The following is an 18,359-nucleotide window of genomic DNA, read 5'->3' on the forward strand; positions in this document are numbered from 1 at the left end:
GCCAATGTCTCAACTGCCTCTGTCGCAAGTGTAGGAGGAGGAAGCAGATGCGTAGAACCAAAGAGGCTTCCAGGGTGGCCAGGGACTCAGATTAGCCTGATGGGGACAAGAGGGCTGCGGCTGGGGCTGGGGCTGGGGCTGGGCCTGAGGCTGGGTATAGATCTGGGGCTGGAGCAGACTCTGTGTCCATTACTACTACAACAGTGGAGGAGTCTGGTCATCTGATCAATAAAGGGAACCAAAACCAGGATGAAGTGCGATGCTACATGGAGGCCTGCTACCCAGCTAGTGCCTTGGTGGCCATGGGAGGTGTCTCTAACTACAGTATCTATGATAGGAAGTCCTACTCTATGGACAGTCACTGCGGGGCCTATAGTATTAAGGTGCATCAGGTGCCTCAGCAGCAGCGGGACAGTTTTGTGGTGTACTATGAGGGAGACTTCTCTCCGTACGGACCCTGTTACTGCTACATCAACCCCAGAGATTTGATGTGGGGCGTAGAGACTGTGGTCTAAGTGTGGATACTGGAGCCTACTGGGGAAACCCTGTTACTGGAGCTCGTAAACTACTAAATCTATTTAGGTGTACATGGGACATGAATAGTAAGCCTATTTATCATATAGTTAAATAATATTGCAGTACTAATGTAGAAGCAGTTATAGCAGGTTAGGTACGGCTATGGAAACATAAGAAAGACATTTGCAGTATTTGTTTCATGAATGAATTGTATGTTCCCCATTTATTTTGGATTTTTTCTTTCATACTGTATAAATATCTAACAATCTAAATGGGCATTAAGATATTTCTCTAAATGGGCATTTCCATTGGCAAATTTTTTTGTTTTTTTGTCTTAATGATCAAGTATCTATTGTGTATGTATTGTGTATCTTATTCAACAAAATCCATTCAATGCATTGTTATGTTTGTGGTAAAGTTACTAAATAAAGAAATAATGAAACGTTTTTGTGATTACATCTGCCCAGATGATGCACAAATCGACGTGAATCATGCAAATAGTTCAATCTGCACATTACAAACCTGTTACAGAGACCACTAGAGGGGGATATACCACTGCCAATGTACAGTGGAGGCTACTAATAACATAAATTATGAACAGTTTGAATGTGAATTATTACCTTACATTATTTCAAAATGTAAACATCTCCAAAAACAGCCAAATAACGAAAGATATTCCTGTAAAAAAAATTATACAGCATGATAATGTCTCTTCATGGGCGTGGTTTTCACCAATTAAGGCCAATAGAAGAAGAGAGTTGTAGTCATGTCATGAATATTCATGATAAAGCAGTGCATTGTTGGATACTACACATGCCATTTTTGGACTACGCCACTTCCGATTCAATGACGACTGCTGTTATGCTACTATCAAAATAGGGAACATGACTGAGGGAATCTAACTACTGGTGCACTGAAAATCCCCTCAAATGCTGCGATAGTATATCAGGTATGTGAACATGTTTATTAACTAGTTATAACAGTAAATACTTGCCATAGTCCAGTACAGTTTGATAACTTGTTAGCTTGATAGAATCTGTATTTTGAGGAATTAGCTAGCTAGCTACTCATGCTAACAAGTAACAATAATGATTGCTACATTTCATCATGTGAAACTGCTAAAATGATGTCAGTAAGCTAGACAAACCCGTATAGTAGCTAATTACTAGCTAGCTAATAGCCTTCATAATCATGCATGAATTGAGTGTCTTTGCCAGCTAGCTTACTTGATAGCACGATCTAGCCATGCCACTTCAGTTCAGTTCTAAGTCAGTTCTAAGTCAAGGTGACTTGTTCCACAAAGACCAGCACGCGCAATCTAGACAAGTACAATGTAGTTATGTGCTTGGAAATGTAGCTAGTTAGTCATAGAACAACATTAATTTCAAAACCGGTATGCTTTGTCGATTAAATGAGCATTTTCATGGTTGTCACTAGTATCCACAGCCACAAAGTCAAAATTGACTATAATGAAAACAAAAATGTGCTTTTTGGTCTTTTAATTCAAGGTTAGGCTTAAGTTTAGCAGTGTGTTTAAGTTTAGGGTAAAGCTTATGTTTAAAATCAGATTTTAAGAATATAAATTGTAGGATTAGGTGGGGTTTAGTTTATGACTTTGTAGCTGTGGTAACTAGTCACGACTCCAGCCTTGTGCCCATCGTCATCTGACGTCACTACTGTCACATGTCGCAACCTGAGCAATGTTCTTTCTCCTCTTGTACGGTATGTGACTGAATTTGTCAGTAGATACTAGCTGTCAGTAGATACTAAGCTAGCTACATTTACACAGTACACATCCTATTTTGTGGGACTGGGGCAGCAGGTAGCCTAACGGTTAAGCGCATTGGGTCAGTGGTTCGAATCCCCGAACCGACTGTGAAAAATCTGTCGATGTGAGCTCAAATTTATCATGTAAGTCACACTGGATAAGATTGTCTGCTAAATGATGGAAGCTGCACATAATAACCACTGAGTGCTGTAGCTACAAACCTAGAGCATAGCAAATACCTTTTGGTTCTGTTTTGAACACATATCTGATGTCATAGCAACATACCTTTTGGTTCTGTTTTGAACACATACAGTATCTGATGTTATCCGACCTACATAAAGGTCTCAGTCCTATTATACCTGTTATCCTGAAATACCCCTCTCTCTCCCTCCCTCCACCTCTCTTCCTCAGCAGGGTTGAGTGTGTGGGTCAGGTGTGGATGGAGTCAGCAGCATCTGAGAGCACCCAGCATAGTTTTATCACAGACAGGACAATCAGAAGAAGTCAGTGTTCAGACCAACAGCCTGCACATCGGCAGGCAGGGGGAGAATGGTAAAGTACTTCTCTAACGACGTAGACATCAGGACCACGTGGGACCATGTCGTCTCTGCCTTCTGGCAGCGGTATCCCAACCCATTCAGGTACAGGACCTCACAATGACCCTCATTTTATGGTTGATGCCTCAATGATTTGGTGAGATGTGCATCTAGTAGGAGAGGGACGGGATATGCCTATTTTCCATTGAGTAACAAACTCCAGACCCATCGAAAACCTGTCTGCTCTCTCCTACTATCAGCTGTGAATGTGAATTTGCACAAATGGCACAAACCGTCATTCTATAGCCAAACTTTGCATCTGCACTGTTCAAGCAAATTTGTTTGTTAAAAGTAGTCCTTATGCATAGTTGAATGGTTTGTTTAACTTTGCAATCAGTGGTTTTTGTTTGATATACATTCTGAGTCTCAGCATCATTATGTTACTGTGGAATTGCCCTACTCCCAATCACAGTGAGATGATGGTATCTGACGCTGTTACAGATCAGAGTTTAGAAAACAACAGTGAGAGGGTTTTATTAAGATGGAGAACTGAGAATGACCACAGTAGAGAAATGATACCAGCTTTGTCAGATCAGAAGGAAGTTGCTCAGTCAGTCAAGTGCTTAATTTGGTTTGTATTAATATCTGCTCTGTATTTAACCCAACCATCTTTCCTTTTATTGCGTGTCCTAAAGTAGGGATGGGTCGAGTACCTGAGTCCTCGATTCAAGGTTTGCATTCGATAGCTATTAAAGTACTTCAAATGTACAAATCTGCAACTATTTAGCAGGTTAAATTCATAAAAACTGACAATGTAAAAATGTGTATGTGGAGTATGTCAAGTTGCGTGAAAATATGTTAAATGTCGTTTTCAGTTGTCAGAACAACTAGTTATTGGACCAACTGATAGCATACCGCAAACATTGTGTGTGTTCCCGTACATCAGCACCCATGTTCTCACGGAGGACGTGGTGTTCCGGGAGGTGACGGCGGACCAGCAGCTTCTCTCCAGACGCCTGCTCACCAAGACCAATCGAATGCCTCGCTGGGCTGAGTTCCTCTTCCCCTCCAACCTATCACGCTCCGTCTACATCGTAGAGGACTCCGTCGTGGACCCGGTCACCAAGAGCCTCACCACGTACACCTGGAACCTCAACCACACTACGCTCATGGTGAGGTACACCCCAACATATGCTCCATTCCAATTCAGCGATACTGGTTCCCATAGCTAAGTGGGTGGAGCATGGTGCTTGCAACACCAAACATGTGGGTTTGATGCTCATGCATGTGTTTGTGTTAGTACGTGTAGGTTTCTGTATATGTTTTACTAGGTTGGTTGACGGTCATGTCTTTTTACAGTACACTGACTCAACGCAATGGAGTATCTTGTATTTCTTAGAAATAAGTGTTCTATCATTAGGAGATGGTATCAGTACCCCCGCCACCACCACAGAAACAGGGAACACTTTCACACACAGTGAACACACTGTGTTTCCCCTATTGCATTTCTTAAGTCGTGGCTGCCACTGCAAAAAAGAAAGAAGGAAACCCTGACATAATTAGTACTGACTAAGATAAGAATGTATCTACATATTAGCACATAGTCTACTATTGAACAGAGACTTTGAGATGTACGTCTACATGAAAACGTCTGTCCAAATAAAATGTGTTATTATTGCATATCTTAGATACGGAATGAAATATTTTTTTCCTCAACGGTTTAGACTAGGTCGGTATCTGACCCTTCATGACCTCCAGTGGTTGACCTATATTACAGCCACAAGACCCTAGACATTTCCAAGAAAGTGCCCTCTGCGTTGCCCCGCCCCCCTGAGACACTGGCTTGTTTACTGGTCGAACTTGTTTGTTTTCTATAGCAACCGACGGTATCCAAGCCTACAGCACAATGAATACACTGTTTTCCAGAGAAATTCCTTCATGCGGAAACCCACAACGTTTTCCATTGTATATCATTTGTAATGTCTCATAAAAAATAAATCTTCTGCACAATTTCTGCAGTCTGGCTGGGTATTGGTTCAGACTGGTAAACCCTTGACTAAAGAGACCCAGACATGAAATGTATTGTTGATGGTTTTCTGTTTCTCAGGGACCTGGTTTGTTGGATGAGAAAGATATGAAGTTGTGTAACCTCCTTTGTTGAGTCAGCAGGGTGGGTGGATATCTCATGGTTTACATCTCAAATCTCTACGAGAGTCAGAGTTCACACTCCGTTCTACGGTTAGCAATAGAACAAGGCTTTTATGTGAGAGACGAAATGAGACACTATCTCACCATACCTGGTCAATGTCAACTACACCTACACTACAATCATACAGATATAGTTGTATGATTCAAGCAAGACATTCACCATCCCCTTCCCACTATGTATTCATCTCAAGATCGCCAACACTTGACGTTCTGTGGTGTGGTTAAATTCAAAACTGTTGACACCATAAGGAAACAGCTAGACACCTACAGGGGCTAGACACCTACAGTTGAAGTCGGAAGTTTACATACACCTTAGCCAAATACATATAAACTCAGTTTTCCACAATTCCTTACATTTAATCCTAGTAAAAATTCCCTTTCTTAGGTCATTTAGGATCACAACTTTATTTTAAGAATGTGAAATGTCAGAATAATAGTAGAGATAATTATTTATTTCAGCTTTTACTTCTTTCATCACATTCCCAGTGGGTCAGAAGTTTACATACACTCAATTAGTATTTGGTAGCATTGCCTTTAAATTGTTTAACTTGGGTCAAACGTTTCGGGTAGCCTTCCACAAGCTTCCCACAATAAGTTGGGTGAATTTTGGCCCATTCCTCCTGACAGAGCTGGTGTAACTGAGTCAGGTTTGTAGGCCTCCTTGCTCGCACATGCTTTTTCAGTTCTGCCCACACATTTTCTATAGGATTGAGGTCAGGGCTTTGTGATGGCCACTCCAATACCTTTACTTTGTTGTCCTTAAGCCATTTTGCCACAACTTTGGAAGTATGCTTGGGGTTATTGTCCATTTGGAAGACCCATTTGCGACCAAGCTTTAACTTCCTGACTGATGTCTTGAGATGTTGCTTCAATATATCCACATAATTTTCCTTTCTCATGATGCCATCTGTTTTGTGAAGTGCACCAGTCCCTCCTGCAGCAAAGCACCCCCACAGCATGATGCTGCCACCCCCGTGCTTCACGGTTGGGATGGTGTTCTTCGGCTTGCAAGCCTACCCCTTTTTCCTCCAAACATAACGATGATCATTATGGCCAAACAGTTCTATTTTTGTTTCATCAGACCAGAGGACATTTCTCCAAAAAGTACGATCTTTGTCCCCATGTGCAGTTGCAAACCGTAGTCTGGCTTTTTTATGGCGGTTTTGGAGCAGTGGCTTCTTCCTTGCTGAGCGGCCTTTCAGGTTATGTCGATATAGGACTTGTTTTACTGTGAATATAGAAACCTTTGTACCTGTTTTCTCCAGCATCTTCACAAGGTCCTTTGCTGTTGTTCTGGGATTGATTTGCACATTTCGCACCAAAGTACGTTCATCTCTAGGAGACAGAACGGGTCTCCTTCCTGAGCGGTATGACGGCTGCGTGGTCCCATAGTGTTTATACTTGCGTACTATTGTTTGTACAGATGAACGTGGTACCTTCAGGCGTTTGGAAATTGCTCCCAAAGATGAACCAAACTTGTGGAGGTCTACAATTTTATTTCTGAGGTCTTGGCTGATTTTATTTTGATTTTCCCATGATGTCAAGCAAAGAGGCACTGAGTTTGATGGTAGGCCTTGAAATACATCCACAGGTACACCTCCAATTGACTCAAATGATGTCAATTAGCCTATCAGAAGCTTCTAAAGCCATGATATCATTTTCTGTAATTTTCCAAGCTGTTTAAAGGCACAGTCAACTTAGTGTATGTAAACTTCTGACCCACTGGAATTGTGATACAGTGAATTATAAGTGAAATAATCTGTCTGTAAACAATTGTTGGAAAAATGACTTGTGTCATACTCAAAGTAGATGTCCTAACCGACTTGCCAAAACTATAGTTTGTTAACAAGAAATGTGTGGAGTGGTTGAAAAACGAGTTTTAATGACTCCAACCTAAGTGTATGTAAACTTCCAACTTCAACTGTATGTACCCCATGCTCCTCTCTGCTAGTCACCCAAACCACCTTTTATATGGTGTGTGTGCACCATAAATCTTGATAGAGTGATATATATCTCTATCAAGATATATGGTGCTGTCAACTTGATAGATGAGCACCATAAGACACACACACTCTCTCACACACACACACAAAATCACACACACCCCCCCCACCAGATTATGCCCGCCGTCTAGTTAACACAAAGCATTGTGGCGACGTGCTAGCGTGCGCTCTGTTTTGATTCCACTTGACGCCGGTGGAAGAAGAGGATGACTCATAGCACTAGACAGATGGAACAACTTTGTAATTATCTCCAAGATCAGATTTCGGAAGAAAATGTCAGATTCTTCCAAAACACTGTTGTTATTACTATCATCGCATGCAACCGGTTACCCAAAGTAAAGTGGACTTGATAACTTGGGTTCTTCATTCACTTTGCATTGAAGTTGTTTGCTTGTTCTTTATGTATTGTGTCCTATAGTTGAGGGCAGCAAACCAACACCACCAGATTAACACCTCTCCTCTACCGTTCTCTCTCTCCTTCTCTCCCCTTCCCTCTACCCTTCTCCCTCTCTCCCCTTCTCGCTCTCCTCTCCCCTTCCTCCTTCCATCCCTTCCTCCTTCCATCCCTTCCTCCTTCCTTTCCTAGACGGTGGAGGAGCGTTGTGTGTTCCAGGAGTCGGAGGACCGGCCTGCCTTCACGCTGCTCAGACGAGAGGCTTGGATCTCTTCTGGAGTCTACGGCTTCTCCAGGCCCATCCAGGTACAGCACAGATGTAGTACAGAACAGCACAGTACAGAACAGCCCCTGCACAACAGAATACAGTACAGCCCCAGAACAGCTATAGGATAACACAGCACACAACATCACAGTACAGCCCCAGAACAGCTATAGGATAACACACCAGAGCACTGTACAGCCCCAGAACAGCTATAGGATAACACACCAGAGCACTGTACAGCCCCAGAACAGCTATAGGATAACACACCAGAGCACTGTACAGCCCCAGAACAGCTATAGGATAACACACCAGAGCACTGTACAGCCCCAGAACAGCTATAGGATAACACACCAGAGCACTGTACAGCCCCAGAACAGCTATAGGATAACACAGCACACAACATCACAGTACAGCCCCCAGAACAGCTATAGGATAACACACCAGAGCACTGTACAGCCCCAGAACAGCTATAGGATAACACACCAGAGCACTGTACAGCCCCAGAACAGCTATAGGATAACACACCAGAGCACTGTACAGCCCCAGAACAGCTATAGGATAACACACCAGAGCACTGTACAGCCCCAGAACAGCTATAGGATAACACACCAGAGCACTGTACAGCCCCAGAACAGCTATAGGATAACACACCAGAGCACTGTACAGCCCCAGAACAGCTATAGGATAACACACCAGAGCACTGTACAGCCCCAGAACAGCTATAGGATAACACACCAGAGCACTGTACAGCCCCAGAACAGCTATAGGATAACACACCAGAGCACTGTACAGCCCCAGAACAGCTATAGGATAACACACCAGAGCACTGTACAGCCCCAGAACAGCTATAGGATAACACACCAGAGCACAGTACAGCCCCAGAACAGCTATAGGATAACACACCAGAGCACTGTACAGCCCCAGAACAGCTATAGGATAACACACCAGAGCACTGTACAGCCCCAGAACAGCTATAGGATAACACAGCACACAACATCACAGTACAGCCCCAGAACAGCTATAGGATAACACACCAGAGCACTGTACAGCCCCAGAACAGCTATAGGATAACACACCAGAGCACTGTACAGCCCCAGAACAGCTATAGGATAACACACCAGAGCACCACACGGTCTCCCTGTATGGATAGTCTACATCCAGGACTAAAGTAATGTATTCGAAGCAGACCTGGGTTCAAATAGTATTTGCTTTCTTTCAAATACTTTGAGAGTTTGATTGAGCCTGACTGGGGTGCCAAATGAGTGTGGTTTGCACTTTTAGGACTACTCCATTGGTGACATTGCGCCAATCAAGCTCAAACAAGTGCAGGTAAAATATTTGAATGGATAACAAATACAATTTGAACCCAGGTCTGATGGATATTGAATACATGTATATGAGGCTCAGAGGACCACTACACCACAGCAAAATATTTTTAGTACCTCACCTCCAGTTCACCTCCAGTTTACCTCAGGACAGACTACCCCTTTTCATCACCAAAGTCATGACTGATTTAATGGGAGCAGATATTGAATAGCTGCAGAGCAGCAGTACATTTGGATTTGTAGCCTGGGAAATCAATTTGAAGGATCTGCTTGCGGTCGTTGCTGGACACCTATGAGAACATATGTATGTAATCCATCTATAACAAAACCCCTTTTTTTTTTTTTCGTCAGTCTGAGTTGAAAACCATATTTTCCCTTCAGTTCGACCCAGATAGTTGGTCGACAAATCTAAAAGGGAGGCCCACATAAGTATTTTCCAGCTCAGCAAGCTAGGCATTCTGTCTCTCTCTCTCTCTCTCTCTCTCTCTCTCTCTCGCACACACACACACACACACACACACACACACACACACACACAGGGTTTATAGGGTCGAGCAATAGCACAAAAGAGTAAAAGCGTGGAAGCCAGTGTCTGCAGATGCCAAAACAAAGAAATAGTCATCTTCCACCAGGAGAGTTGGAAGAGAGCAAGAATATCATTTTTTAAATTATTTTATCCTATTATTGTTGTTGTTTTTAGCAGTGTGTGCCAGGCTCGACTGCCCCTAGAGAGAGAAAGGGAGGGAGAGAGAGATGAAAGAGAGAGAAGTAGAGATGAAGGGAAAGAGAGAGCTAGATGAAAGGAGAGGGAGGGAGGGAGGGAGAAAGAAAGAAAGAGAGGGTAAAAGTACACTGCTGTTGTTCTCATGTCTCCCAATTGAAACCCTGCTGTTTCCTGCCATGTCCGTCTGTTCTGTTTCCCAGGAGTTTGGCTTGGCCCGCTTCAAGAGCAACCAGGTGAAGGCCATGAAGGGCCTGGAGTACGCTCTGTCTAACTTACACGGTAGGTACTGAAGTAGGAGAAGCAGGAAACCAAACAACTTTATTTCTGGGGGGGGTTGGAGGCGATGGGCAAACTTTTAGAGGGGAAAAGTTATATTTTGGGGAGATTGGTGCTTTCCGTCATATTTTCCACATTACACAAAGTACCAAGAAGTCTGCCAAAGTCTCCTCATGGCTGATTGTCGTGGTCTGAAGTGAAGTTGTGAAATTAATCACAGCTCCCACCCACCAATCAACTCTTAGCACTAACCCTCCCATCATGCCTTTGGGTGAGCAGACGCCAGATCTCGCTCCCCTGGAAGTGTAACACACACACACCACACACACAATCGTCCGTGGATAATCAGGCCGTGATTGCATCGCCAGACGGACGCGTCTCTCGAAGTCCTTCGCCGAGTAGAGTTATATGATGATAATGATTACTGATTTACTGCATGTCTGAGTATGGCCATTTTCTCGTCTCGCCCTCCCTAAAGATAGACATATACAAGTTCCCACTCTCCGTATTGAACGAGGCTGGTTGATTCAATGATCCACCGATTCAACCGTTTATCTGTCTATGTTCAGAGGCTGAAAACATCCCATGTGACTAGCTGAAGCCGTATAGTCACAGACCAGTGTTTTGTCCCACACGTTGCATTGCGTGACTGCACCATATGCCTACAGTGCCTTCAGAAAGTATGAATTACCCCTTTGACTTATTCCACATTTTGTTGTGTTACAGCCTGAATTCAAAATGGATTAAATAAAACAATATCCTCACCCATTTACACACAATACCCCATAATGACAAAGTGAAGACATGTTTTTAGAGATTTTAGCTAATTTATAAAAAATGAAATACAGAAATATCTAATTTGCTTAAGTATTCACACCTCTGAGTCAATACTTTGTAGAAGCACCTTTCGGCAGCGATTACAGCTGTGAGTCTTTCTGGGTAAGTCACTAAGAGCTTTCCACACCTGGATTGTGCAACATTTGCCCATTTATTATTTTCAAAATTCTTCAAGCTCTGTCAAATTAGTTGTTGACCATTTTCAGGTCTCGCCATAGATTTAAGTAGATTTAAGTCAAAACTGTAACTTGGCCACTCAGGAACATTTCACTGGCTTCTTGGTAAGCAACTCCAGTGTAGAATTTGGCCTTGTGTTTTAGGTTATTGTCCTGCTGAAAGGTGAATTAATCTCCCAGTGACTGGTGCATAGCAGACTGAACCAGGTTTTCCTCTAGGATTTTGCCTGTGCTTAGCTCCATTCAGTTAATTTTTTTATCCTGAAAAACTCCCCAGTTGTTAACGATTACAAGCATACGCATAACATGATGCAGCCACCACAATGCTTGAACATATGGAGAGTGGTACTCAGTAATGTGTTGTATTGGATTTGCCCCAAACATAACACTGTGTATTCAGGACAAAAAGTGAATTGCTTTGCCAAATTTTTTGCAGTGTTACTGTAGTGCCTTGTTGTATTCTGTACAGGCTACCTTCTTTTCACTCTCATTTAGGTTAGTATTGTGGAGTAACTACAATGTTGTTATCCATCCTCAGTTTTCTCCTATCACAGCCATTAAGCTCTGTAACCATGGTGAAATCCCAGAGCGGTTTCCTTCCTCTCCGGCAACTGAGTTAGGAAGAACGGCTGTATCTTTGTAGTGACTGGATGTATTGATGCACCATCCAAAGTGTAATTAATAACTTCACCATGCTCAAAAGGATATTCAATGTCTGCTTGTATTATTACCCGTCTACCAATAGGTGCCCTTCTTTGCGAGGCATTGGAAAAACTTCCTGGTCTTTGTGGTTGAATCCATGTTTGAAATTCACTGCTCGACTGAGGGACCTTGAAGATAATTGTATGTGTGGGGTACAGAGATGAGGTAGTCATTCAAAAATCATGTTAAACATTTATTGCACAAAGAGTGAGTCCATGCAACTTATTGTATGACTTGTTAAGCACATTTTTACTCCTGAACTTATTTAGGCTTGCCATAAAAGGGTTTGAATACTTAGACTCAAGACATTTCAGCTTTTCATTTTTTATTAATTTGAAAACATTTTCGATAAATGTAATTCCTCTTTGACATTATGGGGTATTGTGTGTAGGCCAGTGTAACAAATCTCAATTTAATAGATTTTAAATTCAGGCTGTAACACACCATTTGGAACAAGCCAAGGGGTGTGAATAATTTCTGAATGTACTGTATGACTTCAACCATCAGTTCATAACAGATCAATCACAGCTGTCCAATGTTTGGCAATGGCGATGGTAACCATGACGGTGAAGAGGTCTGTGTTCTGTCTGACATTGTCCTAGTGTCACGCTGAGGCAGCAGACTAGACAGACACACACACACACACACACACACACACACACACACACACACACCTTTTAAAAGACCTATAGGACATATTTCCATTGTTGTCTTTGTCCCATCTGTCTGTGTGCATCATGCCGTCACTACAGCTGGACTAGGCCTCAGGCTTATTGTGGTGGTAAGTACAGTACTGGGGTCTGTCACTACAGCTGGACTAGGCCTCAGGCTTATTGTGGTGGTAAGTACAGTACTGGGGTCTGTCACTACAGCTGGACTAGATCTCAGGCTTATTGTGGTGGTAAGTACAGTACTGGGGTCTGTCACTACAGCTGGACTAGGCCTCAGGCTTATTGTGGTGGTCAGTACAGTACTAGGGTCTGTCACTATGGCTGGACTAGGCCTCAGGCTTATTGTGGTGGTCAGTACAGTACTGGGGTCTGTCACTATGGCTGGACTAGATCTCAGGTTTATTGTGGTGGTAAGTACAGTACTGGGGTCTGTCACTATGGCTGGACTAGGTCTCAGGCTTATTGTGATGGTCAGTACAGTACTAGGGTCTGTCACTATGGCTGGACTAGGTCTCAGGCTTATTGTGATGGTCAGTACAGTACTGGGGTCTGTCACTATGGCTGGACTAGGTCTCAGGCTTATTGTGGTGGTAAGTACAGTACTGGGGTCTGTCACTATGGCTGGACTAGGTCTCAGGCTTATTGTGGTGGTCAGTACAGTACTGGGGTCTGTCACTATAGCTGGACTAGGTCTCAGGTTTATTGTGGTGGTCAGTACAGTACTAGGGTCTGTCACTATGGTGACGGTATGGCTACGTTCCAACATCCAAACTAGTGTACCACTTGTCCAATACATAGACTGTGTCTGAAATGGCACCCTGTGCCCTATCTAGTGCACTACTTTAGCCCCCCTATGGGCCCTGGTCAATAGTAGTGCACTGCACTATATAGTGCATAGGATGCCATTTCAGACACAACCGTAGCTTTATCCTAAACAGTATGCTTGTGCGGATATTGGATCAGAGCCATGCGTCTGTGACACCCCCGTCCCAACCCCTTGCTGGGGGATGATGTCAAATGCATGTCTGGTAGTAGCCTCTGTAGCCATTAGCAGCCATTTCTAGAACAATCTCTAGTATCCACAGTAGTTGAGGCAGACATGACCAGCTATTCTAGAGCATTAGATCCTGTATTGTGTTTCTGTGGTTATCTGTATGTAGCTGCTGCAAATACTATAGCCACTGAGTGTACAAAACATTATGAACACCTTCCTAATATTGAGTTGAATCCCCTTGTGCCCTCAGAACAGTCTCAATTCGTCGGGTCATGGACTACAAGGTGTCGAAAGCGTTCCACAGGGATGCTGGCCCATGTTGACTCCAATGCAAATAGTTGAGTGTGTAAAACCCAGCAGCGTTGCAGTTCTTGACACACTCAAACCGGTGTGCCTGGCACCTACTACCATACCCCGTTCAAAGGCACTTAAATCTTTTGTCTTGCCCATTCACCCTCTGAATGGCACACATACTCAATCCATGTCTCAATTGTATCAAGGCTTAAAAGTCCTTCTTTAACCTGTCTCCTCCCCTTCATGTACACTGATTTGAAGTGGATTTAAACAGGTGACATCAATAAGGGATCATAGCTTTCACCTGGTCAGTCTGTCATGGAAAGAGTGGGTGTTCCTAATGTTTTGTACACTGTGTACCGTCATTTTGCCCCGGTTGATGCAAGTGTATGTAGGCTGAATGAATCCTAACTTCAGATGAATGTCAAGGGGGATTTTCTTTTCTCATGAAAAATGTAGTTTAGCCCACACATACCTAAAGTTATGATTCACATAATCTTCCACTCTTAAATTGATTTGATGTAGCTTCTGTGATATTTAATTATCCTGTTCAGGCGACGTGAACAAAGGACATTTTCTAGTTACATGCTTTTTATTAATTAACTTACTTGGAGAATATAATATTACCTCCGGGTGCAGACCCCCTGCCATACCATTCCCCCACATAGTTCCTAGCTTCTAAAGCTTTGCAAGGTCCCTTTCATCTTAACACTTTGCGCACCGCTCTGCCTCCCCAGCTTCCCACTGTGCCTGACTTTTCAGTTAATTGGGCTCCACTGCCGCCACACGAGCGGCCGTAACCGATACACACCGCCAGCTAGATAGGAGCTCCAGTACTGGGAAAGGAGTCGGAGCAAGGATGATACAAAAGTGAGAGAACTTCGTCAAATGAGCATACCAGATATTCAAGAAGGTTTGATCAAAGTCAGGTGCGTCCGGAATGTCACCCTATCCCCTATGTAGTGCACTACTTTTGACCGGTGTCCATAGGGAGTAGGGTGCCATTTCAGACACAGACAGTGTGGTAGAAACAACCAGGACAACCTCCCGCTGTCGTTGGCCAACATCAAAGGGGTTTTATTCATAATGGAGTGTGTGAGAATGCACGTATATCTGTTGGTGTGTGCTAGAGACTATCCGACTGTGCATCTACGTGTGTGGAAGCGACTAATCTTCCCTCCTGCCTGCGTCTCCAGCCGTGAGGTTCGAGACAGCGGCCGAGAAAGAGAAGTGAAGAGAGAGGGAGGGAGCGAGGGCTGAGCTGAGAGTAAAGATGTGGCTTTGTATGGAGGCCTCAGAAGCCTCCTACCCCCCCCAGAGAGAGGGTGCTCTGGGGGTCAGCCAAGGCAGCCGGCCCTGGGAAGGGACCAGGGCTGTGGCTGTTCTGGTCAGTGGCTCCAGACCTGCAGCTGGGCTGGGTTCACTCTGGGAGACGGAGGGAGCAGAGAGTGGGTTTTGTCATAGTTTTCCCCTGTTATCTTACTATCTATTTGTAGTAGAATAGTATATGTGGTTCCATTAAGTCTTAGCCAGACCCTAGCCTAGCATAGAACACATCTTGCAACAACAGAGTGACTCAACTAATGCCCTTTGAGAGCGTACAGTCCCCTAGTCTTTTCAGATCTGAAACTGTTCCCAGTACAGTTACTGTAGCCCCTCCTCCTCTCTGTCCCCCCTCTCCTTGTCCCTGTTCCCAGTACAGTTACTATAGCCTCCCCCTCCTCTCTGTCCCCTCTCCCCTTGTCCCTGTTCCCAGTACAGTTACTATAGCCTCCTCCTCCTCCTCTCTGTACCCTCTCCCCTTGTCCCTGTTCCCAGTACAGTTACTATAGCCTCCTCCTCCTCCTCCTCTCTGTCCCCTCTCCCCTTGTCTCTGTTCCCAGTACAGTTACTATAGCCTCCTCCTCCTCTCTGTCCCCTCTCCCCTTGTCTCTGTTCCCAGTACAGTTACTATAGCCTCCTCCTCCTCCTCTCTGTCCCCTCTCTCCTTGTCTCTGTTCCCAGAACAGTTACTATAGCCTCCTCCTCCTCTCTGCCCCCTCTCTCCTTGTCTCTGTTCTCAGTACAGTTTGTCCCCTGCTCAAAGGTTCCACTGGGCCACGTCACTCTATGCTGCCACTGACCCCATGTCCTGGAGACCGGAGGCTGGCCAGACTCAGTGGGCCTGACCGACTCACTGACCAAGACACTGTCTAGGTCTCTCTTTCTGGAGTCCCTCGCACCCTTTTCTGAGTGTCTTTCTCTCACCCTCTCTGGATCTCTTTCCCTAACTTTCATCTTCGTCTTCCTTGGCCTGTCTGACTGGATCCATTGTGTGTGTGTGTGTGTGTGTGTCTCTTTCTCCCTCGCCTCCCTACTGATCGCTCTAGATAGGGTCTCTCAGCCTCAACAACCACTCCAAGATTGGCTCCTCTCTCACACAGTCTAAATATTTCCCACAGATGTTTGAAGTATCTCTGTTAGAAGCATTTGGATGGTCTGTGTTCACTACTCACACTGAAGAAGAGGAATGCTCTGCTTGTCTCTGTGTTGTGACGGTGGTAGTGTGTGTTGACTAGGACCTCTGGGGATGGTAGTGTGTTGACTAGGAGACCTCTGGGGATGGTAGTGTGTTGACTAGGAGACCTCTGGGGATGGTAGTGTGTTGACTAGGAGACCTCTGGGGATGGTAGTGTGTTGACTAGGAGACCTCTGGGGATGGTAGTGTGTTGACCAGGAGACCTCTGGGGATGGTAGTGTGTTGACCAGGAGACCTCTGGGGATAGTAGTGTGTTGACCAGGAGACCTCTGGGGATGGTAGTGTGTTGACTAGGAGACCTCTGGGGATAGTAGTGTGTTGACCAGGAGACCTCTGGGGATGGTAGTGTGTTGACTAGGAGACCTCTGGGGATGGTAGTGTGTTGACCAGGAGACCTCTGGGGATAGTAGTGTGTTGACCAGGAGACCTCTGGGGATGGTAGTGTGTTGACCAGGAGACCTATGGGGATGGTAGTGTGTTGACCAGGAGACCTCTGGGGATGGTAGTGTGTTGACTAGGAGACCTCTGGGGATGGTAGTGTGTTGACCAGGAGACCTCTGGGGATGGTAGTGTGTTGACTAGGAGACCTCTGGGGATAGTAGTGTGTTGACTAGGAGACCTCTGGGGATGGTAGTGTGCTGACCAGGAGACCTCTGGGGATGGTAGTGTGTTGACCAGGAGACCTATGGGGATGGTAGTGTGTTGACCAGGAGACCTCTGGGGATAGTAGTGTGTTGACTAGGAGACCTCTGGGGATGGTAGTTTGTTGACCAGGAGACCTCTGGGATGGTAGTGTGTTGACCAGGAGACCTCTGGGGATGGTAGTGTGTTGACTAGGAGACCTATGGGGATGGTAGTGTGTTGACCAGGAGACCTATGGGGATGGTAGTGTGTTGACTAGGAGACCTCTGGGGATGGTAGTGTGTTGAACAGGAGACCTCTGGGGATGGTAGTGTGTTGACTAGGAGACCTCTGGGGATGGTAGTGTGCTGACCAGGAGACCTCTGGGGATGGTAGTGTGTTGACTAGGAGACCTCTGGGGATGGTAGTGTGTTGAACAGGAGACCTCTGGGGATGGTAGTGTGTTGACTAGGAGACCTCTGGGATGGTAGTGTGTTGACCAGGAGACCTCTGGGGATGGATGGAGGAAAGGTTTTGGTATTGTTGTGTCACACTCAAGGCTGGGAGTTTGTGGAGAGGTCAATCCCACACATGCCTAAAGACACACATGTGTTTTAACATGTATTCCCATTCAAAATGTCCCTTGTTTTACTATCCTTGTAAGGACTTCTGGTCCCCACAGGACTTCTGGTCCCCACAAGGATAGTAAAACCAAACACACACTGTGTGAGAGTGAGAGAGAGAGAGAGAGAATGCCGAGCCTACCCAGGAACAAACCCCTGTCCCTGACCTGAAGACCTGCCTCATGACAAGCTCCCTGTTACCTGAGCCTTGTGATCTCACACACACACACACACACACACATATACACACACACACTTTTAATTACTAATTCAATGCCACTGGGGATGAGTATGAAGGTCAACGTTGAAGTTTAGTGTTAATTTATGACGTTCATTTTTAGATCCAGGATATCAAGTCTTGACGTAATGTGGAGTTGTATTCATTCACTCCATGTTCACATTTGGATTCATGGTAGCACCAGTTTTAGAACCGAGTTGGTTAGTTTACTGTATACTCACCACATCTCTGTGGTCTTCTGCCCACAGGAGAGGCACCCCAGCGTCAGCCCTGCGTCCGGGACACAGTGAAGACTGCTACAGACAAGGCCAAGACACTGGCCTCGGCCGCCACCCCACAGAAACAGCCCCAGCAGTACGTGTGACAACAGGAACGTCCACCGCTACCGGCTGGAACCAGGACTGGAATGGGACTCTGTGCACGCAGGGCAGGCACAAGCAACACATTCACATGAAACACACAGGCCAATTTGTGAAGAAAAAGATCAGAATTGAGCTGCCTGTGTAAACGCAGCCACACACACACACACACACTGTCATAGTGTAAACTTATGACACATACGCAAGGACGCGCATGCACACACCCACTCTTTTAGCTGCCTTTTCATTGACTGGAAGCTTGCTGGGATCAAGGTCTGTTGTTGTACTGTACAGTGTTTGTATAATATATA

At 44.9% G+C, this 18,359-nt stretch overlaps 1 protein-coding gene across 2 annotated transcripts; it reads left to right on the plus strand.

Annotated features, from left to right (window-relative positions):
- Window positions 1–1,350: 1,350 nt before the first annotated feature.
- prelid1b (PRELI domain containing 1b) lies at window positions 1,351–18,123 on the plus strand. Of its 2 annotated transcripts, none has more exons than XM_045214796.1 (6): window positions 1,351–1,465; window positions 2,696–2,925; window positions 3,767–3,992; window positions 7,618–7,731; window positions 9,940–10,018; window positions 17,938–18,123. In XM_045214796.1, the coding sequence occupies exons 2-6, from the start codon at window positions 2,834–2,836 to the stop codon at window positions 18,051–18,053; spliced, it is 627 nt and encodes a 208-aa protein (XP_045070731.1). In that variant the 5' UTR covers window positions 1,351–1,465; window positions 2,696–2,833; the 3' UTR covers window positions 18,054–18,123. The 2 variants fall into 2 exon arrangements, with proteins under 2 accessions (XP_045070731.1, XP_045070732.1); XM_045214797.1 differs by having other exon boundaries at window positions 2,699–2,925.
- The last annotated feature ends 236 nt before the right edge of the window (window positions 18,124–18,359 follow it).

The sequence above is a fragment of the Coregonus clupeaformis genome, unplaced genomic scaffold (genome assembly GCF_020615455.1).
Source record: "Coregonus clupeaformis isolate EN_2021a unplaced genomic scaffold, ASM2061545v1 scaf0315, whole genome shotgun sequence".
Lineage (NCBI taxonomy): Eukaryota > Metazoa > Chordata > Actinopteri > Salmoniformes > Salmonidae > Coregonus > Coregonus clupeaformis.